At 45.3% G+C, this 26,238-nt stretch overlaps 1 protein-coding gene across 2 annotated transcripts in view; it reads right to left on the bottom strand.

Annotated features, from left to right (window-relative positions):
* Positions 1 to 26,238, bottom strand: part of UBTD2 (ubiquitin domain containing 2) — a 378,905-nt gene that overhangs the window by 192,384 nt on the left and 160,283 nt on the right. For both annotated transcript variants that reach the window (XM_069651383.1, XM_069651384.1), the window contains one exon: positions 485 to 721. In XM_069651383.1, the coding sequence (XP_069507484.1) occupies positions 485 to 721 (237 nt within the window). The remainder of the gene's footprint in view (positions 1 to 484; positions 722 to 26,238) is intronic.

The following is a 26,238-nucleotide window of genomic DNA, read 5'->3' on the forward strand; positions in this document are numbered from 1 at the left end:
AATAAAACAAAAGTATGAGGATTATGTTGTGGCGGAATTAAGGGGATGAAAGGTGCATCTCACCAATCTCTTTCTCTCCCTTCTCTCGGCATCACTTCTATTTCTCCCATCTTTTTTCATCTTGGCTGCCTCAGCTACAAATCTCTGCTTTTTCACCTATTTCATTAAAGTCTTCATGAAATGTCATATTCTTGTATGCCACAGACGTTTCGACAAGGGCAACATGTAAGAATGAAAAGCTGTTTGCCCAAAACCACACATTATACAATGCATTGGAACCACAAACGTGAATTGTCTATACTAACATCACCTACAAGTAAACAAATCAAATACACTCAACATAACAGCGCAAACACTTGGCAAAAGCCACAGCCAAAGGGGTTTGAGATTTACAGTTTTTTGGTATGCATTCCTATAACTGCACCCATGCCCGCATGTTGCATGGTCCTGCAGGCCCTTTAAGGAGACACCGCAGCACCCTTACCATGTGGCAGTGTGATGTTTGCGCCGTCCAGGATGGCCTGGGCCAACTCATGATCGTTGCTTTCAAATGCATGGGCGGCAGCTCGGAGCGCGTCCCAGATCTCCTTACGACCCTCAAAGGCCGGTGCAGTGTCCCAAAACTCATCCCTCTTACTGCGCAACTGCCCGTCTGTCATCGGATAGTCACTCTTCCACTTTGGCTTCTCCTTCTTCAAAGGTTGATTGCGACCTAAAGCGACTACAAAATAAATAAAAAATAAACAGTACGTTAAGGAAATGCAACCTGAAAATTGCTGAATGTTTTACTTTTGGGCCTATGCCACTACTATAAATGCCTTCCTCTGCCCTCAATCCGGTTGCTTGAGCAAGCAAACCATTTCAGGGATCTAAATTAGTATTTGCTGAGCAGGACCTAAAAGCATCTCCTGGGTATCCAAAATAGTTGCAAATCTAACTTCTGCAGTGGAGGCATGTCATAAACTTAAGCAATTTTTATTTGTATTTTATTATTATATACTTATAGCCAAGCAGGCTTTGTATATAGTCATCACAAATTAAAACTATAAAAAACATCAATTCATTCCAACATGTTAATAAAACAATCATTAGTTAAAACAATCCTTGTAATAATTCATCCAGAATTTCTACACATCGCATATAAAACTGGACCATAGGGTATATAAAATTAATATTTCCGTCTATTAGCATGTCCCATTTACTTATTACATCACAATTTAACATATCAAATGATTTAAAATAGTTTCTCCGTATTTCATTTAAACTTTTACAGTGAAATAAGACATGCTGTATCTATGGGCTCGGTCTCAGAGCAAACACAAAATACACATTCGGTCTTCTCCAGATAACCAAGTTTTGGGGACACGAACATCAAGGAGACTGGTAACATTGAATTTTAATAACCGATATTGACATGCTTTAGAACCATTAGGGTATGCTACAATGTAGCCCGGTACCCAACTGCTGGCCAGCCAACAATGAACAAAATGTCCGGCTGTTGTATATAGTAGTGATACAGATCATTCGGCTAGCAACTAATGACATTTACTCTATATTTTTTGATTGCCAATCACTGATCTCCCTTTTCAGGTTGTGCAAACCCCAATTCCCAGGTCTTATCCTTGGCCATCAGTCTTCCCAAGGTGCCAAATTGTTCAAAGTTGTCTAGTCTCAGGAATGCATTAAAGACATCAGCTATAATTGTGCTATTTTTATTCTTAATTACGCATCCTACAGTTAGTCGACGAGAATTATTTTTTGCCCAAACTCCATTTGCAGATAGTCTATGGGCAGATTTTGCAGCATTCTAAAGAGCAACCTTAAAATCTTTGCTTCCAGTTTCCCCAGTAGCAATAAGTAGTCACCCCATGCTCCTACTCCATAGAGCATTCAGGGAACAATTTTGGAAACGTACATCATCAGTATTATTTAGGTGGACCAGCCACCTTGTCTGCCAATTAATGTACTTACAGCATATGCAACCCCCCCATGCAGTTGAGCATGTTTGACAGTGGGTTTATCATCTATAAGTACTCCTAGATATTTGGAGCGGTTTAAAATTTCAATGGGTTCCGGATAGATCTTCCATATACATTTAGGGCAAGCATGCTTAGCTTTACAAAATACCATTGTGTTTTGCTGATTTTTATGCGCAGTCCATTCATACTCGCATAACTTCCTAATGCATCAAGCATACACTGGAGTCCCTTTGGTGTGTGATCTAATAAAAGTAGATTGTCAGCATATCCTAACCAACCCATCATTAATGCTCCAAATGTTACAGGGCAGGCTTCCGGAATACAAACTCTTGACAAAGATCAGCTAGGTACAGATAAAAAAGTGACAACTAGGATACATCCTGGCTGGTCTCCCCTCTTGTATTTTTATGTATTTGGTATTTATATAGCACCTTAATCCAAAGCACTTTACATGGCAAATTTATAAAAACAGTACAAAAATTAACTGAAAACTGACAGATGCACAGAATCAGCTCTGATGGGTCAGATGTAATTTCAATGCTTTGCGAAAAATAAAGAGTAAGAGATGATACAACGTAAAGAAACAGGAAGAAGATTCCAGTGCAAGGGAGCAAGGTGCGAAAGTGTACGAAAACGTGATTGTGCTCAGGCAGGGGCTGGAACTGCCAGTCGAAACTGGGTATTCAAACAAAGAGCGAGAAGGACTGTAGAATGGGACCAGTGAAGAAAGATAATTGGGAGTAAGAGCATAAAGAGATTTGAATATCAAACAAAAACAATTAAATTTAAGCTGTGCGTGAAAAGTAAGCCACCCCCGAGTATGGAGAGCAGATGGTATGGATTCACGCAGAGTCAGACGAAAGAGTACCCAGATAGCAGCATTTAAAACAGATTTTAGAACAAGTTCAGATGCAGGGAGACCAAAGAGTGCAGTAGAGCAATAGAAAAGATGTGTTGGACAGGCTACCCTGGCCGCCCAAACGCATTCTAACACTTGTGTTCTGATAAAGGAACATGATCATACTTTAGAGTCCAGCTGAGAAATTCCAATCTGCCAATTTTCTCCACAAACTGTTCTGCATTACTGTATTGAACGCTGCACTGAAATCAATTTATGCAGCATAGACAGGTAGATGATGCCTCTACCATGCATATTCTACTGCTGAGATCAGTGTAAGGAGGTTATGTAGAGTAGCAGCTTTTTTCCTAAAGCCAGTTTGGTGGTAAGATGTTATTAATTGTGATCCACTCTTTCAATTCATGAAGCAGTACCCTTGCAAAGATTTTAGCTGGAATATCGAGCATAGCTAGCATGCAGTAGATACCAGGATCTTTCCAGCATTGCTTTTTGTAGACTGGTAATGCATTACTCTCTGTCCAGGTTATAAGTAGTTTGGCATATTTTCCAAGGTTTACAAAAAGGATGTGCAACGCATTGGCCCAGATCACAGGTGAGGACTTGATTAATGCGTTACATGTCCCACCGGGGCCAGCTGACCTGGAAGTGTTTAATCGCTCAATCTTCACATCGTTGATTGAAGCTTTACACAGCCACTTACCGCAGGATATATTTCCCTCGGGATCAGCAGGTTCTAGAGCCCCCAATGTGTTTCTGCAGACACTAATTATAGTTGGATCTTTCTTCCTCGTACTCGCTACCTCCCTCCAAATACCAGTGTTGTTGCCTGATCTAGCGCAGAACGCAATCTGTTGCCAACGCACAGTTTCACGCTTTGTCTGATGGACTTGTAACCAATTACTGTAGCCCATTTTCAGATCTTTTATCTGGTTTGTAATTTCTAGATCACTTACGACACCATTTTTAACGATTTTTCCATAGGCCTTTTCTACTATTTGTATTCTATAGTCATATTGATTACTATTTTTAGCAGCCAAATTTCAACGCTCAGATGCACTTTTATGAATCAGTTTCTTTTGGATCGTTTTTTATACTTCAGGTAAGCACTGAAAAAGCATCAATAGATGAGAAGCCGTCACTCATGGTACAATTCTGATAGCGTGTACTGTATGAGCCAACTACACTTTCTGCCAAGGCTTTCGCATTGGCCAGATTGGTGGGATTCCACCGAATACAGTTGGCTCCAGCATTTACACAGATGTTACAATTCATATCAAGATCGCAGCTGCTTTTGTTCGAGTTTAACACACAAAGTGGTAGGTGATCTGACTCCTCTCGAGTGAAGATTGACATATCCACTAGTTCAAGAGCAGCCCGATTTTGAAACAGTCAATTGTCGACACACTCAGACCACCTACCTGCGTATATGCTCTATCATCATCACCAGAGCAGGAACCATTCAGCATACTGAAACGATGGCAGCATAACATTTCACTAAGCGTTTCCATGCTTGTTTTGTTGGAAAGAAGTGGAGGGGGCAGATTCTATCACATAGGAACTCATTTTAGCATTGGAATCTCCTACTATCCAGATCAGTATATTGCAAGAAAGGGTTTCTACTGTGGCAATATTTTGCATATACAAAACAGTTAGATGGATTATAGATATTTATGACAACCATGTCTTTGCCACCTAAAATGTCATGGGTCATTTTGACCGCTTGAACTGCTTGTGTCGCAATCAAAATTTATATTATGCGCCACAGTTGTCAGGTCGATAAAGAGCCCGCCCTTTAGGCGTCCAATTGGACGCTTTATGGCTAGTATTTGTGTATTACTTCCGTCATCAAAATCGCATGTTTGTCATCCATGGTTCCTGCAGGAGGACCACATCATAAAGTTCTATATACTTTAGGAGCGCATTTTACACGGTCAAGTGATTGAAACCCCTAATATTCCATGACATTAGTATGTGTTGCCAGCGAGGTAGGTTCGCAAAATGTGGTTTAAAGGTGTTCGGTAACCATTGCCAATAGACCTCTTCACTAACAGTATGTTCATTTACATTATTAATCGCTTTGCTTTCATTTTTACGTCAATCTGACTCGCCCCTCTTTTCAATACAATTCCCAGTATCAGAGCATACATTTGAACTGTTTTGAGTGTAGCTATCCTGCATTATCTTGGGGTGTGGCACTACAGGTCTACTTTTAGTCGGCATGGTGGGAACATTCGTACAACTATAACCAAGTCTATAAAGATTGCTTTCAAATTGGGCGATATAATCGAGGGTGCTATCTAGAGTGAACCATACATTAGCAGAGACTTTTCTAGTGTGTTCCTCCTGGTCTACAATTTTTAAATAATCAGTTGTTATACCCCGTAATGGGACCACACTATGAAGTACTCGCAGAACAGATGAATGATTAAATGGTGGATGTAGGACATCCTTTAAATATGTATCGCAGTTGTGCTCGATTTCTAGTTGCACATTTTATGTTCATCATTGGATTGCTCCCTCTGCCTGCTGATATTAAAGGTAACTTGCACAAGTGCTAAAGCTTGGCAGAGGTCACTGGTTTGTGTAGCGGTGGTCTCTCGATTTATCTTCCTATTCGCTGATTAGTCAGATCAGTGAAACCCACAAATAGGCGATGGCCGTCATTCAGCACACAGTCTTCAACACCACTTGCGGCTTAGTCTTTCACTTGCTTCCGTGTTCTACACAAGTTAGTAATGCCATGTATACTGCCCTGTAACCCCACTATATTAGTGTTTGCAGTGTCATCAACCATATACCTACGGATCTATATCCACACTCTATAGTACATGGTGCGTCTTTTGCCTACCCCTTGAGACGTCTATGGATGAGGGGATCATTTTACCTCTACACAAGTGCTGAACTAAGTTCTGAGGCCGTTTTAGATTTTTTTTGTTAGTTTTAATGCTTTATTTAGTACAAGCGTAATAGTAGATTGAACTGTTGCGACTATTTCTAGTTGTTTGGAATCATCCTCCATCACACAGGGGTTCTTAGTACGTCTTTTAATTGATTGTCCATAGAGGACAGTCTGTGATAGTTTTTCACTTCTTTGTACTCTCCTTTTTTTGCCGAATATTCAATTCTTTTGTCTGGTTAGTGTACTATCAGTGGTTACCATATCCATGTTCAGCACATCTGATGCAGTTTTTAAAGTGAAGGGAGATTTTTGCTCTATGTTGGTATTACTTCCAGTTGTTTTACCGGCATTCCCACAACCAGCTCCTTCATCAATAGCTTCCCAAGCATGACACACAACACTTTCAATACTATCTGTATTTGTGATTTGGCCTTTTAACGTTTTTCTATGGCTCCTTATGCTTTTATGAAGGACAGAACAAATGTGTAATTTGTTTTCTAATCTTACACATCGGTCCACTACTGAAGTTAATTAGCTTGCAAAAACTTCAAAACATCGCATCTGAGGTGAGGCTTACCAAACTTGCATAGCTGTTCAAGGTTTGTTTGTATTCGGCCGATGTATAAAGTATATTTTCCCTGATTGTTAGATGTAATTCGTGATGTAAATTAGTAATATGGTTATTACCCATAAAAGTGCCGGGAACAGGAGGTGTAGTGTGGTTAAAACTAGGTGTCTCTGCAAGTTTGGTAACAGTATTGCCAGGCAATGTAGACGGAGTCCGACCTGGGACGAAGGTAAAGTGTGCGTATATACAACCTCACACTCACTCTCCGTTCCACATTCAATTTCACCAGCTTCAAGCGTAACTACCACACGCGTTTAGGCTGCTGCCAGGTGCAGCTCTGTTACCACACACATTGCAACTGATCTCATGCAGTACACCACACAGTGTGACAGATCAGCATCAAGTGGCTCAGGTACAGCCATTTCCAGAGTTTCCGAGAGCAGTGCAGATGCCGTTACAGGGGACATATGTGGCGACACAGTGAGCATTTCAATGGATTGTAAGCCTACTGTGGATGTATCTTTTATCCTGTTGTCACTGCTAATTGGTATATCGCCACAAATAACTTTGTCCCAAAGTATGCCCCTAGACTATATCTTCTTTGTCATTGGTGCAGACAGATGATGACTTCTGCATCCAAGAGAAGTCGATAAAATCACAAGAGACAGTGGGGGCTCATAACCCTTTCCAATAACTTCGAGCCAACACATTGCAGAGACTGATTCAAATCTCACATAATCTCTTTTGAGACTGGTTCCAGATGCACATTTCGTCCTGTATTTTTTTTTTAATAGTATTTAGTAATTTTAGATGAGTTTTTAGTGGCATTAGATGATAAAGTATTTGATATCACCTTTGGGATGAAAGTATTTCAATGTCTCGGGGGGATAAACGCAGCCGCTGGTCTCATTTGGCAGACTGCTTCCTGCAACATTTTTTACATTGGCTGTTTCACCAGAGTTTTCAAATGGTTAAATGTTTCCCCCAGCAGTGCTACCCTTCATGATGCGTTTAACAGATCGCTTCCAAACTCAGACCAGAACCCCCCCCAATCCCAAGACCCACAAACAGCACTCAACTGATGCAGACTGTGCTCGATATAACCATGGCTGCTGGTTAAATACTGTTTCCGGGTTGAGGGGCCAATTGTTCTGAGGTTATCAAATCCACAATGAGATTAGTCAGTTGCACAATAGATTGCATATCCTTGCTAAAGTCCAAAGTCAAAACGAATTTCTGGCTCCTGCGGCTCCACCGGTCAGAACAGTCAGCCAGCAGCTGATGCACTCCGCTCAAAGCGATTTTATATACAAGCCATGAAGGTGTAAATGTCTCACATCACCACTTCAGACAACTCCCCCAATACCCACAGTAATGCGCATAGGTATATTACTAGGGCACCAGCTGACCTGGATGGGCCAGCATTGCTTCTGGTAGTATTTTGTGCCAAGCTAACCAAACTTTTCTGGACAACAAACAAGAGCACAATAGCTTCCAGCACCTGGCAATTTCGAAACCCGATTTGTGCCATAAAACCTCATTCAGTAAAGAAACAATAAGTTAAAGTTGTGGTCCAGTGGTTCAGGAACCAACAGGCCTTTAGTTGACCAAATGGTGTTCCACAAGGCAAAAACTTCTCTGATCGTTCATCTGCAGTGTTAGGCAGTATAAGAGCTGTAGGCCTTCTTCCATCTGACACCGGCAATAAGCAACAACTTCTTGGGAAGGCTAGGGTAGAGGGTTAGCAAAAGGTCTATGGGACATTTAATTAATGCATTGTCAGGTCAGATGGGCAGCTTCCCTAAAGAAAAAGACTTAAAATGTTCATAAGTAGCTAGAAAAAGTATAATATTATTTTATGTCCTTGCACAGACTTCGCCAAATTCTAAGTGCAAGAGTATCAGTAGTCTTGAGACGCCACATAAGCTTTTGGCATAAACTGGATGCTTCTTGTGAACATCATCAAGAGAAAACCCCGAGATCTGCAATATTATGAGTGCTGAAGGGTCTCACATTGTTGTAGGCTGGACATCGAACATCAGAACACAGTCTCACTGCAACCAAAACCAGGAAGTAGTGATACTTACAAATAAATATCATGACTCGTTATAAAAGGTAATTGGAATGCACATCCAACCAATCAACCAGGAATGGCAACGCCGATAAGCAAGTATTGGCTGTCAGGTTAGGTGAAGCCACCAATGCCACACATGATAATCAAAGTACTAAGCACAAAACAAGATCACACAAAAAAAAACCATAGCTAACGCTGCTTTGTTAAGCCTGGATACATGGGACTATCCATTAAATTGACAACAGAGGCACCCAACTACAACTGAAGGATTGTTTCCCTTCCAGCAAACAATGCTTGAACTCGCAAAAGGTAGAAAAAATGACAACACAAAGGCACATTGGTACTGCCGTCTACCACCATACATAAACAATCTTGTTTCCTACATTCGCAAAAGTGACACCTAAAAGGCAAAAACAAAAACTAAGAACAAGGATAGCATAATGTCAACCAGCATGACCGCTGGAATACTAAAAGTGCCAGCAAGATAAATCGGTCTAGTTTCACGTTCTACACAGAGCTGTCCCCAGCACCAGAATTCTCAAATCAGAGTCGCAAATTATGAACAACATTCCTGTACTTGGGAATGGCTGACACTAACCACAATTAATTTGCAATGATTTTCAAATGGGAAAAGGACCACATGGTCATGTTATGCAGTTTTGGGTTGATTTATACTTGATGCTACTGTACAGATTACTAGTGAAATATGTCTGATCTCTGCACAGTTGTGCGACCAGTCCTGTATGCACAAAGTGAATTGTTGGTGAGCAGCATGCATCTTCTTTAGCAACTCTTCTTTCCATCCAATGGATAAAGTGATCTAGTCCATAAATATCGCCATGCAGTCTGATGTGCTGTCTGGACTACATATCCATGGTAGGGTGGACTTTCCTACCATCCAACCAGTTCAATCCCTTTCCACTGGAAGAATTACTTTGTCATAACTGAACTATAGACTTGTGTGAAAAGTAACTCACTTGCTGTCAACTACCAAAAACGCCTGCATCTTGAAACAGGTTATGGCACTAGATCGATGGAGGATAACCCTATTGTCAACTTGTCATTGAGTATGACACCGCTTGTGTTTCTGACTGCACTGAAATTACGGTCTTCAACTAGACGGACCCATACAGTTTGATCCCCTGCAGTTATGCCTTAGTGTACTGGTGTTTTCACAGGGCACATATGGAGTAGTGCCTACATGCTAATGTGCTCCCCGATTCATAGGAGGTGCCATCGAGTCAGGGGTCTGACCCTTCAAGGGCACCTGAAAATACATTGGTAGAACTTGGCATGCGTTCTTGTCAGATGGACAACGAGCTGGCTGCAGTAAAGTATCAGATCCAGTTTAATGAGGAAATCACATGTAGGAACAACACTTGGAAACAAGGCTGGTGTTCAATGCTATGTGTGCTGTAGTCGCATACAATGCATTAGCTTTTACTGTTGGCCAATTACGCATATTGTGCACAATCCTTGCATAACACATGCAGCAAGTGTACCATTAGCATACCTGCCTTTGTAATTACTTAAACTGTTTTCACAGAAGACAAAGTTACACACCGTAATGAGTACCTTCCTCCTAGTCCATAGTCCCCATTCCTCTATACTTTTGGGACATTCTGTACATCGGGACGGGACCGGAGCACTTTTGAAGCATCAAAAGGAACATTTTGTCCTTTTATTTTTACACGAGCCACTGCACGCGACCGTAGCCCCGCCTTCCTGAGCTCCGCCCATCACCCTAAAGTCCTTTTCCATCACCAAAGCCGAAGGACCATTAGCAAAATAGAGGATATTTGTTTTTAGAGGGGACGGCGGGCAGGCATATGGTGGAAAGGGGAATATGGAATATTACTATGAGTAAGGTAGTCACTACAGTGAATAACTGTTATACTCCTACGTCCCGTCCCCTTTGCTCCATACTTTTGAGAGATTCCCAAACATTGACCAAAGAAACGGGAGGATGGAAATTTCCCTTACTGAAACAGGTTCTTAAGGCATCAGCCCGGGAACTTGGGTCAAGACAGACGTGTCTGCAAAAGGCTGAGGGAGAATCACACGTAGCCTTTCTGGAAGGCAACAGCAGCCGCTTTGCCACAGACCAAATGTGCATGAACGCCCCTGGAGGGCTGAAGGCCTTGAATTGTATAAGCCTCTGCGATGTATGAAGCGATCCAGCGTGAGACGCTTTTGAAACCGGTTTCCCTTTTAGGTCACCGAAAGGGACAGGGTTGTGAAGAGCTTCTCAATTTGCTTGTTCTGTCAAGGTAAAACTTCAAAGCTCGTTTGACAACTAGAGACCGGGTTCGGAAAGAAAACCGGTAAGGATATTGATATGGAACTAACCAGGTTACTCACCATAGTGACCACTTTACTCCTAGTCCATAGTCCCCTTTCCTCCATACTTATGGGACATTGCTCCATCCTGTGGGACAGCAGCACTTTGTAAAAGATCAAAAATGTTGCGAAAATTGGAGCCCTTCCTCTCTTTCTACACAAGGTACTGCATGCGGCCGTAACCCCGCCTATCTTAGCATCCTCCTTTTCTATCGCAAGTTCAGAGACCTTTAAGCAATAACAGAGGAACCTTATTAGAGGGGACGGCGGGCGGGCGTATGGAGGAAAAGGACTATGGAATAGGAGTAAGGTGGTCACTACGGTGATTAATCTGGTTATACTCCTACGTCCCGTCCCCTTTCCTCCATACCTAGGGGAGATTCCCAAGCACTCCTCACAAGAACTACGGGTGTATGGAAAACCCCTTATTGAAAAAGGTTCTTCAGCACAGCCTGGCCAAACTGAGCATCAAATCTGGAGCTCAGATCTAGACAATGTTTACAAAAGGCCGATGGGGAGGCCTTTGCGATGGTCTCGCAGGGGACATTTTTAAAAAGGCAACTGCGGCTGCCTTGCCCCGCACCAGGTGTGCATGAATACCTTTCGGAGGCTGCAGTCCTTGGACAGTGTAAGACTCCGTAATACAGGCAGCGATCCATCTGGAGATAGTCGCCTTAGAGGCCCGTTTACCTTGTGGATTACCAAAAGTTACCAACAGTTGAGAAGAGCTCCTTAATTCAGATGTTCCGTCTAGAAAGAACTTAAGAGCCCTTCTAACATCCAAACACTGCAGAACCCTTTCCGCTTCTGAAGCAGGGTTCGGAAAAAAAAAACGGCAGGGAGATTGACTGTTTCAGATGGAAATCAGAGACCACCTTCCGCAGGAAAGAAGGATGTGTCCGTAGGACCACCTTATCCTTGTGGAAACCCAAGAAGGGATGATCCACCGACAAAGCCTGGAGCTCACTCACACACCTTGCTGAAGTAACGGCAACCAAAAAGAGACACTTTCCACGAAAGGTGCTTGAGGTCCACCGTGGCCATTGGTTTGAACGGTTTATGGCACAACGCCGTAAGGACCACATTCAGATCCCACGCCGGGTGCGGTTTGCGAACCAGGGGATAAAGGCGCGTCAAACCCACAAAATGTCTCTTAATGACTGGATTAGACAGAGTAAGAGCATTGGCCCGTAGATAGGTAGGCGGATACCGCCGAAAGATAAGTTCTGCATGACAGAACGTGAATGCCCAACTCTGCTAGGTGAGATACGAAGCACACAGTGTCAATCGTAGCTGCCCTTGGGTCCAGCTGTTTGTCCAGCACCAAGGACAGAACCTAATCCATTTGCTTCTATACTGAGACCTTGTCAAGGGTTTCCTGGCTGCCTTAATAATGTGCATGTTATCAGCAGACAGGTTGAGATGTTCCAAGGACCTGAACTCAGGCACTGTAACGCTCACAGGGACATCCCTCAGCCTATTCTGACCTCTTACGACCTCGAACCCTTCCCCGGAGTCTACTCGACTGGAGACTGGGCCTTGTTTTCTTGGAAAGTGTGCTCTCCATCCTACTTTCAGCGAAGGGGCGCGTTGATTGATGCAGGCTCGTTGCTGCCTAGTAACTTCACTGGCAAGAGTCCGACAGGTAAGTACGAGTTTTTTGAACAGTTCTCTAACTTCGTTTCTTTCCTTCCTTAGATGATGGCCGGCATCCGGGGATGGCGACGTGCTACTGAGATGAGTAGCGCTGAAGGTGAGTGAGAGCACGATGCGACCCTTTCGTATTTGTATTGAACAGAGTTCTTTTTCTGTGTCTTTTAGGTGCAGCGACGTTTTCAGCGTGGATGCCGGTTATGAAGAAGAAATGCGGTGAGTAAGCGCGGTATGCGGCGCCTCTGGATGTTTCCACGCTAACCTGGAGTGTCTTTTCCCTCTTGCAGATGGATGAGAAGTTCTGGAGACAGAGTTCCCCCAGAGCGGGTGCGATTCAGGTAAGCGTTTGAAGCTCGTAGTCTTTAAAAATAAGTGAAAATTTGCTGGATGCTTACTAATGCCTTTTTTCTGTTCTTTTCCCTTTTCCTTAGGAAGCGGCGTGCCGGGATGGGAATGACACCGCCGAAAATGCCTGCAGAACAGAAGAAACGATGAATGATGGTCAGAAGCGCTGCAAGGTAAGGCTGTTCCTAACAGTGTTCTTGTTCTTGCAGGAGCTGAGCGCAGAAGAAAAAGCAGGCCTACTGGAGACCGATCCGAACACTGAGTGTCACGCTGCAGGTGCAGAAAACACAAAGCATCTTGCTCAGCCTGGGCGTGGCTTAAATAGTCTCTAGGTATCGCACGTGTCTCTGGGTTGAACCACACCCAAAAGACTAGACTGCACATGCAGTTCTGGGAACCGAAATATGTGGGGGCATCCATCTTGTCCCCATCAATGCACTACAAGTCCAATTCCCAATGTTATCTTATGGGAGTGAGTGAGTCTGGTGCCACAAGCGCCAAGTCTGACTCCAAGTGGGTCTTTGGAGGGATGGAGAGGCCCTTGAGAGCCATGTAGGTGATCGTGGCCTGGCTCCAGCCTGACATCTTGGAGGGCTGGGGACATGAGGGGCAGGAATCATGACAAGCACCTTGCCGCCAAGCTGAACGATTGTGGGGAGGTGTGCCACAGCTGTTGACCCCCCCCGCCCCCCCTGGTGAAGCAGATTGGGACTCACCGGTAGCCTGATCGGTGCACACCCCGACAGGTGTTGAAGTTCTGAGAACCAGAACCTGGCCGGCCTCCACGGGGCTATGAGCAGAAGAGAACAGTTCACCGTGTTCTTCAGCATGCATATCGTCCGATGAATGAGAAACAGGCAGGAAAGCATAGGCCCTCATGTTGTGCCAAGAAATCTCGAGCACATCCCCCAGAGAGGAGGCTCCCAGACCATTTCTGGAGGTATACAGAGGAAGTTTCTTGTTTGCCGATGTTGCAAAGAGGTCCACCCAGGAGTGCCCCAACGCAGGAAAATCCATGAAAGGATCTCTGCCTTCAGTTCCCACTCGTAACAGACCATTATCCACCGACTGAGGGTGTCTGCCGTGACATTCATCTGGCCCGGGATGTGTACTGCTACCAGCCAGACCCCATGACGAACCGCCCACTCCCAAATCTGGATGGAAAGGTCCACGTGAGGGGGGGGGGGTTGGGGGGCCTGGTGCCTCCTTACTGGTTGATGTAATACATTGACACCACATTGTCCGTGCGAATACGGACCACTTTGTTGGCAATGACTAGTCTGAACGTCTTGAGCGCTAGGAAAATCGCCAGAGGCTCCAGATTTATGTGAAGGAGCTTGCCCTGAGGCGACCAAAAGTCCGAGACCTGAAGAAGATCCAACGTCGCACCCCACCGCAGAAGGGAGGAGTCCGTCGTGACCGTTACCATCGGGGCTGGGTCCTGAAAACCCGCACCCACCGACAGGTTGCCGAGAGACGACCACCACTCCAGGTCCGCTCTCATGGAAGCCAGAATCAATATCAACTTGGAGTCCGGATCCACAGCCTGACGCCAACAACTCCGAAGAGCCATCTGAGTCTGCCTCATCTTGAGACGAGCAAGAAGTAGAGCCAAAACACACAAGGCCATGTGGCCCAGAAGCCTCTGGAACCACCAGGCCGACATGCTCTCCAACTGCGCAAACATATGACACATGGCCAACAGATCCGCCATTTTGTCCCCAGTCAGGTAAACCCTGCAGTCGATCGTGTTCCAGCGGAAACCCAGGAAAATCAAGTCCTGAGACCGTCATGGAAGATTTTCGCCAGTTCACCGACAGCCCGAGATGGAAAAGGAGCTGGAGGAGAGACTGAAGATTGCACACGGCTTTCAACGGGCAAGGGCTGCGTAAGAGCCAATTGTCCAATTACGGATAGACATGTATACCCTGCAGACGAAGATATGCTGCAATCACCGACATCTTCATAAAGACACGCAACGCCGAGCTGAGGCCAAAAGGAAGCACCCGGAACTGGAAGTGCTCCTCTCCCACAGAGAAACAGATCTCCTGTGTGGATTCCAGATCAGTATATGCATGTACGCATCCTGAAGGTCCACCACGCTGAGCCAATCGCCCATCTGCAAAGAGGACCTTATCTAGCCAGGTGTGATCATTTTGAATTTCTCTTGGGGTCGGAAAAGATTGAACTGGGAAAGGTCTAGGATGGTGCGCAGGCCAGCCTGGTTGGGTTTGGGCACCGTAAACAGTCAGGAGTATAAGCCCTCCACAGCTCTGAGGTCCAGCAACTTCTAAAACTCGGCTTTGAGGGAGGACAACCCCGAATGTTGGAAAGGAGGGTTGAAGGGTGGGGTAGAGGGTTAGGGTAAGCGGAAGCCCGTCTGAGCGACTGACGAGACCCACCGATCCTCGGTGATGGTCTGCCACGCCTCCCAATGAGGCAATGCATCCTCCCACCGGGGACTCGTGTGAGCTTGGAGAACCCTCATTTGGCAGGTTTTTCGGTGGTGTTACCACCTGAACCCGAGGAGGAGGCTGAGTAGCGGGAGAAAGACCTAGTCCGTTGCTTGCTCTGGCGGGAAGTTCCCAAAGGGATATCCACTCTGTGGGTTTTCCGATCTAGAAACCCCCTGAAACCAGATGAGGGCCGGCTTTGCGACAACGGTCTTTGGGTCCTAAAAGGGGTTTTAACCAGGACGGACAAGGACTTGGCTGTCTGGGTGCTGCCCTTCGTTTTGGTCAGGTCCACATCTGTTGAGGAATGAAAAAGCTAACCGTCAAAAGGCAGGTCCAACACTTTGTCCTGCACCTCCTTTGAGAACTTGGTGGCGTGCACCAAGCCTGCCGAGAGGTATCAACTCCAAGCATAAGGCTCAGAGCCGAAGTGTCAACGTGATGAGCCGCGGCCTCCAGCAGATCCTGGGCAAAGACCTTGGCATCCAACAATCCCACCTTAAAGTCATCCAGCTTCTCGACCGGGAGGAACTCCGACAGACCTTTCCACATCTTCATATTCACCCCCGCTAGCACCAGTTCTGCATTGGCCTGCCGCAGCTGCAGGGTCGAGTTAGCAAAAATCTTCCTCCCAATGGAGTCGAGTAGCTTGTCCCCTTTCCCCAGGACCTGAGTAGCCATCATAGAAGAGTATGCTGCAGGCCTGGACTGTAAAGTGGCCACAGCAACCACCGTGGAGGAGGGGGCAGACAAGATGCTAGGGCCACCTCTTCCAAAGAATGCAGCCTGTAGCGCGCATCAATTTTCTTATTGAGGAAAAGTCCAGAGTGTGGCTTCTCCCAGACTCTACGGACCTCGGCCAAAACGTCCTTCTGCAAGAACAGGCCGGTACGCTCCAAAGGAGACAAGGTGAACAGCCCCAAAAGCACACCCTCCTGCGGAGCGGGTGCCTCGGGCACTGGAACACCCAATAGACACAGGTCCAGCACCCGGTCGTGAAAGTCTCTAATAGAGTGGGGTTGGTCTTCGCTGTCCTGATCGCCCTGCGCATCATCCAACAGGTCAGGGTCCTGCTGAACCACGTCGAGCACCGCCTTGCCCACCGGGGACAACTGAGGCAAGGGCTAAAGGGTAGGGGGGGAGGTACCATAGGCAAAGGCGGCGCTGGCAGAACCACCGGAGGAGCAGGTGGAGCCGGAGGCGCAGGCGGCATATCTCCCTAAAAATACCCTTTAAATACTCCCTCATGGGGTCGGTACGCACGAGTACCTGAAACTTGCTGAAAAGAATCGTCCTCCGGAGAAAGCTTTGGAGCTGCCGGAGAAGGCCTCTCATGAGGGGGAATTCCAGGGACGCAGAGGGGAGGGTTGCCAAGCAGGCCCATCCCCCAGAGGTGTCCACATAAATCAAGGGTGCTGAACCCCCAGGCAGCAGGATGTTGTGCGGAAGGGGCATCCAAGCGTTCCAGTCGTAAACTGGATGAAACGGATGCGCAAAGGAACCTTATGTTCACCCACAGAACCAATCCCTAACCTCGAGGCCGATGGCGTAGTTGTAGGGCAAGCACCCAAAATGGCCACCGTGGTCGTGGTGGGAACGGCCGCCATTTTGCCGTCACCTGAAGGGAACTGCAGCACGTGTGGAAGTGAGGCAGGGGTCCCCACCGGTGGATCAGGGGTCTTCATTTTAGCCTTTACACAAGGAATCTCAGCCCAACCGGTACTATGCAGCCTGGAATGTTTCTTGTTTCTGCGACATACCAATAGCCAAACTAGCCTTCACAGGAAGGACCTCGGCACTGCTGGTAAAGGAGGAACTTCGGTTCAAAAACTCACTCCTTGCCCACTCAACTGTTCTGGCATCGCCACAAGAGCGGGTACGATGAGAAACACCTTTCACCGATAAGGCCTTCTCAGGCCTCTCAGAACTGTTGGTTGTCTTAGCCTCTGTACGAGGGACCTCGGACCAGAGTCCGGCAGAAGTCTTTCCACAGCGGGCCTCGAACATAAGTTCGGTATCACCAAACCCAGCCAAGGACTCGGGGCGCACCACGGTACTTTTGAGGGAAGCCGATAAGGAGGCCTCGGAGCAAGCTCCGGTACCCCACGACTCAGTAGAACTAGGTCTACAAGCAGCCCCCACAGAGAAAACTCTGGTACACTTTATGCCCAGAAGGCACCTCAGGGCAAGCCCCGGTGACAGAGCGGTCGATGCTCCTCCTGGACCGGGAAGACCCCAGGAAGGTGTCTCCAGGGCCGGGGTGCTGTAAAAAGTAAAGTACTTACTGGGTGTTCCTTCTTTTCGTCGATGGATTGAAAATGCGCAGGAGGAGTGCGATGAAACACCTCCTCCCACCACTCTAACCGACGTTGAAGTGCCCGGCCCGAAAGGGAATCGCAACAGAGACAGGAGTCCCAACGGTGATCGGGACCCAAGCACTAAACAAGGAGGATGAGGATCCGCCCTCGAAGCTCTGCTGACACGAGGAACAATTCGGAAAGTCTAGCTTAAACGACAGACTACTACGCGATGGCTAGCAAGAGCCAGATAGGAGGAAAAAAGGAAGAAATTCTTCTGCAGATGCAAGTGCGTCCAGTCCCAAACGAGCGGAGAAAAGGACCGATGGGCGATGCGGAGCTAAGATGGACATGGTCATTGCGGCATGCATTACCCCGTGTAGAAAGAGTAAGGACAAAACATTTTGCTAAATTTTCGATGCTTTTACGAAATGCTCCGGTCCCGTCCCACAGGACGGAGGAATGTCCCATAAGTATGGAGGAAAGGGGACGGGACATAGGAGTAAGTCAATTTTTGGAAGGAAAGAAGGATGAGTGCGAAGCACAACCACAGCCTTGTGGAAAGTTAACGGGTGTTCAACAGAGAGCTTGCAGCTCACTTATTCTTGTTGCAGACGTTACCGCAATCAAGGCGGCCAATTTCCAAGAAAGAAACTTGAGCTTGGTAGTTGCCATTGGTTCAAATGGCTAATGACAAAGCGGCAAGGACCACGTTCAGATCCCATTTCGGGTGAGGAGGCATGACCGGCGGAAAGAGGTAAAAAACTGCAAAATGCCTCTTGATTACTGGGTCTGCCAGGGAAAAAGAGCAACTGTCTGTAGACAGAAAAGCTGCAATGGCGGATATAGATGTTCTGCACGATAAGACGTGGATGCCAGAGGATGCAAGGTCGGATATACAAGACAAAACAGTCAATAGAAGCCTGTCGAGGATCAAGCTGTTTGGCTAGACACCAATGACAAAAACGAAGCCATTTACTTTTGTACTGAACACTCTCAGAAGGCTTATGTGGCACCTGGAATATGCGCATATTATTCTCTGAAAGGTTAAACTGCGCTAAGGACTTCAACACAGGTACCAGGCCGCCAAGCTGAAAGATTGTGGCGACGGGTGCCACACCTGGTAATTGCTCGGTGGAGGTCGGGACCTGAAGCAACCTAATCGGGTCACATATTGATAGATGCTGCAGCTCCGAAAACCAGACGCTGGCTGGCCGCCAAGAAGCAATGAAGATAAAAGTGCAGGTGGAGGCACTCCTGAGCTTCCAGAGCGACCGATGAATCAATGGGGAATGTTGTCCCAAGGAATCTTGAGGGCATTTGCCCCCCCCCCCCCCCCCCCAAGGAAGATGCCCCGACCGAGACTGTCCCTGGAAGCATAGAGTGGTAGTTTCCTGTTGGTTGCCGTCACAAAGAGGTCCACCGTTGGAGAACCCCATTGCTGGAAAAGCTTGGTAAGAACATCGCTGTTAATTTCCCACTCAAAATTCGCCACAGACTGGCGGCTCAGGGAATCTGCCTCAACATTGATCTGACCCGAAACATGCACTGCCTGTAGCCAGACATTGTCCTGGACTGCCCAATTCCAAATCTAGATAGCTAGATCCACCAGAGGGGGAGCCTTGGTGCCCGCTGCTGGTTGATGTAGAACATAGCTACCGAATTGTCAGTGCGAATTCGCACCACTCCGAAGATGGAATGCTGGAAAGCTTTCAATGCCAGAAAGACTGTCTGGAGTAGTAGGTAGTTGACACAAGACATTCTGTCCAGGGACGTCCACAGATAGTTATCCTCGAGGTGACCCAATTTTGTTCCCCACCCTAGGAGGGAGAAGTCTGTTGTAACCCTAATCTGTGGGAAGGGCTCCTGGAAGGAGGTACCCACTAAAAGGTTACTGAGGTTGACCATTGAAGATCCGCCTTCATGGAGTATGGAATCTGAATCATTTTTTGGAATCTGGGTCCACAAAGCCCTAGCTGTGTGCGCCTCATTTTCAGTCTTGCAAGAGGTAGGGCTAGCACGCATGAAGCCATCACGCCCAGCGGTCTCTGGAACCACCAGGCCGACATGTGGCAGGAATTCAAGAAAAGAAGGCACATTGCCGATAAATCTGCTATTCCGACCTCCGTTAGGAAAACTCTGGCACAGACTGTATTCCAACAAAAACCTAGAAGGAAAAAACAACAACAAAAAAAAAAGAATAAAATCAGGTCTTGAGCAACCACACTGTTTGCACCAGTTCACCGACAGCCCCAGTTGGAACAGGACCTGGAGGAGTGACTGAAGATTGGCTGCTGCAGCCCGTGGACAACGACTCTGCAGAAGCCAATCGTCCAAATATGGCTAGACATGAACTCCCAGCAATGCTGCGATAACCGCCATCATCTTCATGAAGACAGGCAGTGCCGAGCTGAGACCAAACAGCAGCTCTCTATATTGGAAGTGTTCCGTTACTACGGAAAACCAAAAAGGTATTTCCGATGTGGGCCCCAGATCAGGATGTGCATGTAAGCGTGCTGAAGATCTACCACACTGAGCCAATTGCCCTTGCAGAGAAAGGACCTTATCTTGCTGGGCGTGATATCTTTAATTTCTCTTGGGGTAGGAAAGGTTTGAAGTTGGAGGTCGGGGATAGTGCGTAGGCTAGCCTGCTTGGGTTTGGGCACTGTAAACGGAGGGGAATAATAACGGTCTTTTGTGATGGTCTGCCACGCCTCCAGTGTCCTGTGTGACCGATGGAAAACATTTGGATGGTTGGTCAGCAGTGAGACCACCCGTTGCCGAAGATGAGGCTGATGACCGAGAGAAGAACCAGCCACTTTGCCTTTGCTGCTTGCAATGAGGTGCACCAGAGGAACCTTCTGCCCGGCTTGCTCGACACTCCGGGAACCCTCTAAACCCTGAGAAGGACCATGTCTGGGTCGCCGGCCTCTGCGTATAGGCCGCTTTAGCTGGGGGTTTTGCAAGGACTGACAAAGATGTAGCTGTTTGTGTGCTTGCCTTTGTTTTATTGAGTTCCTCATCGGTGGAGGAGTGGAACAGCTCTTTACCTTCAAAGGGAAGGTCGAGTACTTTGTCCGGAACCTCTTTCGAGAACTCTGTAGAGTGCTACCACACTTGGCAGGAGAGGTCTACCCCAACTATAAGGCCCCCGAGTAGAAGTATCTGCATGATGGACCGCAGCCTCCAGCAGGTCCTGAGCCAGAACTCTGGCATTGGATAGGCCCTCTTTAAAACCTTCCAGCCTGTCTTGTGGGATACATTCCTGAAATTCAGAAAGCTCCTTCCACAGCTTGAGATTTGCCACTGCAAGGATTACTCGGTATTCACCTGCCGCAGCTGAAGACCAGAATTGGAAAATACTTTCCTCCAATGGCGTCATTAATTTTGTCCTCATTGGCCATGACCCGAGAGGCAGCCCTGGAGTATGTTTAGACTGGAGCGTCCACTCCCAGTTGAGGGGAGTATATATGCAGTCAAAAGGTATGTCCTCCGAGTGTAGCTTGTAGCATTCGTTAATTTTACATGCTGCCTGTAATGAGGTTTCTCCCAGACGTAGCAGGCTTCAGCAAGCACATCCTTTTCAAGGAAAAGGCCTTTGTGCTTATGAGGGATTCGACCATACAAACGGGAAGAGTGTGCACGCCTTGGCTTTTGTTTGTTTAAAAGAACGAATGATGGGAGATCAAGCTCCAAAAAAATGTGGGGCCATTCCCACATATATTTTCCATGCTCACCACACAGCAATGTTCCCTCTAAGCTATGCGCATGTGCACTTGCCCAGCTTCCTTCTGGGTGCCGCTCAGATTTTTTTTTTTTTTTTACAGCACACACAGGCAATTCCCACCTATGCAAAAAGATTAAATAAGGCACAAGCCACAGCAAGTACCTAACATTTGCTTTCTCTTAAAGTAACTAACTAGTCATGATATTCTGGTGTAGCTCATTTACATTACCCTACTATGCAAGCGTGACCTTAACCTAAAAACCGTAAAAACTGAATACAGCCACAAGAGGTAAAAAGCAATATGAAAAAGTAGCTCCATGAGCAAAGAAATCTAAGATATGCTTGCACACATTAACCAAATTCTGTTCCCTCCCCCACCCATGATTCCTGTGCTTTTACTCTAACCTCTACAGCAAAACATATTTAGATATTACCAGACAACCTTGACTCTTCCTCTCTTGGCTCAATGAAAGGTTACCAGACATGTACCTACATCCAATTATGTTTGTTGTAATTTGAATAACGTTCAAGCACAAACTTCTGTTATTCATGATGCCTTATGAAAAGTTATTTTGGAATGCCTTCCAGTGTCTACCCAAACACCCCTGAGATCTGTCCTGCATGCTGCAGCACGACTCATGAAAGGACTCTGGAAATTCAACCCTGACCCTCCTCTAACTGCATTGGCTCCCACTTGAAGCCTGTATCATTTTCAAATCATGTTGCATCATTTACAAGACTGGTCACCCTGATGTCCCCAAGCAACCTCAGCATCTCCAGAGGCCTGCAATCCACCAGAAGGAAATGTGAAGGCTTGGACTCAGACGGTGCAGGAAGGAAAGAACGAGAACAGCCTTCTCGGTCTATGCTCCAAGACTCTGGAACCTCATCCGGTCAAAATCAGTCGCCATTGCTGCTACAGTTCAGGAAAGAGCTCAAGACCTTCCTCGTCAAGGAATGGCTCCTACATAACACAGATCTACAAACCCTCCACTCCCCACCATACCCGAGACTCTGATCTGCCCCCAACTGTCTCCTCCCCTGGTTGCTTGTAGATCCATTGATTAAATTGGCAGCCGTGGCCCTCCCGCATTAGCTCCCACTCCCTTTTTTTCTGCTTCCCTCACTGTGTTCTTTCCCCCTACAATTGTAAATCACACAGTTGATCCGTGAAGCCAGGTCCGCACTGAATAAAATAGACTAATAATATTAAAAGCATCAACCACACTATGTAGCCCAATTATCATCTCAATCATCGGATACTGACTGTAGGTAAACAGTCTACTAGGATGCGTAACCTCATTCCATGCTTCCTATTCTTAGTAGATATGTTACACAAGCGCTTTGAAGGGGTCCCTTGCAAGTTAGCACATTATACAACTCAAATATTAATTTGCTCCCTAAGGATTTTGTGTAGACAAATGTGATGCTCAGAGTCTTCTACTTTAGCATTGCTAACATTACAGTATAAGTGGAGAGAAACATTGCAAAATAATTTACTTGCCATGCAAGAGAAAATTGGTATGGGCTATGCCAGGTATTACTAGTCTATAGTATTAGTGCAACGGATATTCAGATATTGCAATGCTTTTCATACAATCTGCATTGTTTGCAAGTGTTCAGAGTTGCATTGGGAAAAGACCTTAAATTATATTGTAACTCACTGCTATACAAAAACGATTTCACTTTTCAGTTGTATAATCCTACCCAAAAATATTAAAAAAAAAGGTGGAATAAGTGGCAAACGATCATGGCACTGCAAAATATTTGTTACCTGCAGATTTATCACTTTCTTAAAATGCATATATAATGGTGACACACTAAATATGTTTTGCTTCCAAAGTACTATGGGTATGCAGATATCCCAGGGATTATTTCACTGTTACAATCGCTCATGTTTTACAGTGCCCTGTCAACTAGTATTGGAAGCAAGCACAGGACCCGGAGAAGGGTACAGGCGAAAGGGCACAGGAGAACACGCCTTGCGGGTGAAGAAAAAAAAAAAACATTAACTTTAAAAAACCAAGTCAGTTGGATCCTCATATGTTTTCCAAAGGAAAGGACATTTTAGTACAGTCTAGAGAACTGCACTCTGTTTCTTTCTATGCCCAGCTACGGAGGGCATTTAAATGCAAACATGTGTTCTTTGTTTGACTATAGCACCCCCCTGCATCTTGTTTAACTGATGCCAGGAATTAGAGGGATCCCTAATTAAAGAAGAAGGCTCTCAAGCTGTTGTGCCTCTGAGCATTGGTGCCATTAACACAAAAGGCATACATATGAAATTTACTTCAACAGGGCTCTATAAGAAACATCAGGAAGTCGCTTGAATTTTGTATAGGCTGTGGCGAAGTAGTGTAGGCAAAACAATAGGCTGTATTATGTGCCCCGTCATTTAACTTCCTACATCTGGGTTACAAGAAAGGCTTGGATAAGAATTTGCTTCCTACTTATGGTGAAATGATTTTTCAAGGGGCGTAAAAAAAAAAAAAGTAATTAGCTTTGCAAACAGGGATTCTTTATGCTTATTAAAAGATGCTCTTTGCCCTTATAATTTGTCTTCAGATCAGTCAGAAATATATTATTAGAGTTCCTTCCCATGCCACTGCTCTGCTGGTCACTGATTCAAAGAAAGATCAGTGAAGGTTTGTGGGCAGAATCCAGGGGTTGGTTCCTAGGTGTTCATGGTTTCCCATTTTTAATTGGGCAAATCTTTCTGTTTTTACGTATTAAAAATGGATGGAGTATATGACTCTTAGCTGTAAATCTGGTTTGGGTAACTCACAGGACAACATAATGTGGATAGCAGGCAGAAGCCTGGTAATTCTGATCATATTCTATGGTGCAGTTATTTTGATGCAACTATCATCCTTACACAAATTATGAGAGGCAGGTTATCCTTTGCCTTGAGTCACTAAGTGGCATATGAACTCCTACGGGCATATTTTCCGACACATTCCTTTTGGTTGCCTTTATTCCATCTGCCCTTTATTGTATCTGGTCTGATTTTTTATAGCAACATAAGTTATGAAAAGCAATATTTGTTGTTTTGTAATACACAAGTGTTTTGCCAGTGGCATCCGAACTGTTCGCAGACTTTCGCAGCTGGAAACGCCTGATTTTTTGCCTTTTGCAGCCATATCCCATCCTCATCACCCCTCACCTCCCCAGAGATTATTTGATAAGTTTGGCAAGCGCAAAGTTGTGTTTTTTTAATATGTTTTTACCGCAATGTCCACAGAATGCGGACGATGTCTGCGAATCCAAGATGGCGGACGCAATCGAGAAAATGTGACCCACCTCACACTTCACTCCAACCAATCAGCGAGCATGTCGCATGTCTGCGGACATGATGTAAACCAATTGGCCAATCGCTGTCCTGTCCGCTGAGCGAACAGGGAAATATGTCCGCTGACATAGATATCACTAATTTTTTTTAGACCTACTTTTTGGTCGTTTTAAAAGCAAACTGACCGCACCCACGCTAAGCACATTTCTCTGAACAGGAGTACTTTTGTTAGCTACTGTAGCTACTGTGGAATATCTTGAGGTCTTGAACTGGTTGATGAGTTCGCTTTATAGATCACAAAATATACATTTCTTTTCTTTTAACAGTTGTTTTGGTCGTCGAAATAAAATTCGAGACCTTTCAACTTAAAATACATACAGAATTAAAAATGGTACAATAAATCAAAAAAGCTCACATTAGACTTCAAAAATTACAAACAAATCCAAATCATCATAATAACATCAGAAATAATCATTTTGCCGCTGCATATTTTGCTATTTTCAATTGATGCAAGTAATTTACAACAGCATATCTTACTGCCTTTCTTTTGGTATAGAATAATAGGTCCCTTAGGTTTTTTGAGGTCAAGACCGGTTGGTCCGAAAATAAAGACTTAAAATGAACACAACGGACCAATAGTAATGTATCGCATTCTGAGCATAGGTGCTTAAGAGTTTCCGGCTGTTGACAAAACAGTCAGGGCAGGACAAAGCCAACATTGCTACGTCTGTTCAGCACGTCATTTGTCAACCACAGGTTTAGCCTGAATCTCAAAGCCATTTCGATGGCTAGGACTGGGTGATCTCACCATGTAGTCTGACACAGTATTGTATCGCTTCAGTTTAAATGGGTATTCCTCAAAATGTTTATAGTTGGCACATGCAAGACGTGTATAAATCCAGTCTACTTCCCAGATTTTTACTTTTGCTTTATTTGGGTTTTCCACTAACAAGGTTGAGTCTATCTGGTTTTTTTCTAGAATGGATTGAATTTTTAACGCCATACATTTGGAAAAATATCCATTGAACTCAATAAGTATGTGGAAATGATGTTGGTAATCCCTTTTTTGAATTGATTCAATAGACATTTGCGATATAATGCACACAATTTCCATTTGTAGACTGCATAAACCGAAATTAGGCCAATTCATATCTTAAAAGTGGTAGAGGTTGTGAGTTTGGCAAATTTAAAACTTGCCTCCAGAATCGACCTTCCCTAAGGGCCCAGTAAGAGTATGACATCATTTTCTGGGTCTCTGCACCATAGAGAATGACAGGCACAACTTTTAGTTTGAAATAGGTGAGTATTGGTAAGATGGAAAATGTGCAGTATCTCGCTTTAATGATACGTGCTTGCGAGATCGACATCTGTAATTTATGCAACCCTTGTTTGTTGTACTGATCAAGTGCGCACTGGTTGGATATAATCATACCCAAGTACACAAACATTGGTGACAGTGATCTTACAATTTTGCATAGGCCATTGTAGCTGGGCAAGACTTGGTTTTCTAGTACCAAATTTAATTATATTTGTCTTTGCAGAGTTAATGGTTATGCCGTTTGCTTTGCTATATAAATCCAGCGCATCCAATAGATGTTGCAAGCCTTTAGGGGTATTTGACATTCGCACCATGTCGTCGCCATGTAATAGCCATTGTATTTGGACCCCCATGATTTTCGGAGAGTCAGATATCAATTTAGCAAAGGTTTGATGAATGTCAGAAATAAAAAAATTAAATAGAGCTGATGCTAGTAA

The sequence above is a fragment of the Ambystoma mexicanum genome, chromosome 3p, assembly GCF_040938575.1.
Source record: "Ambystoma mexicanum isolate Mex_15411 chromosome 3p, UKY_AmexF1_1, whole genome shotgun sequence".
Lineage (NCBI taxonomy): Eukaryota > Metazoa > Chordata > Amphibia > Caudata > Ambystomatidae > Ambystoma > Ambystoma mexicanum.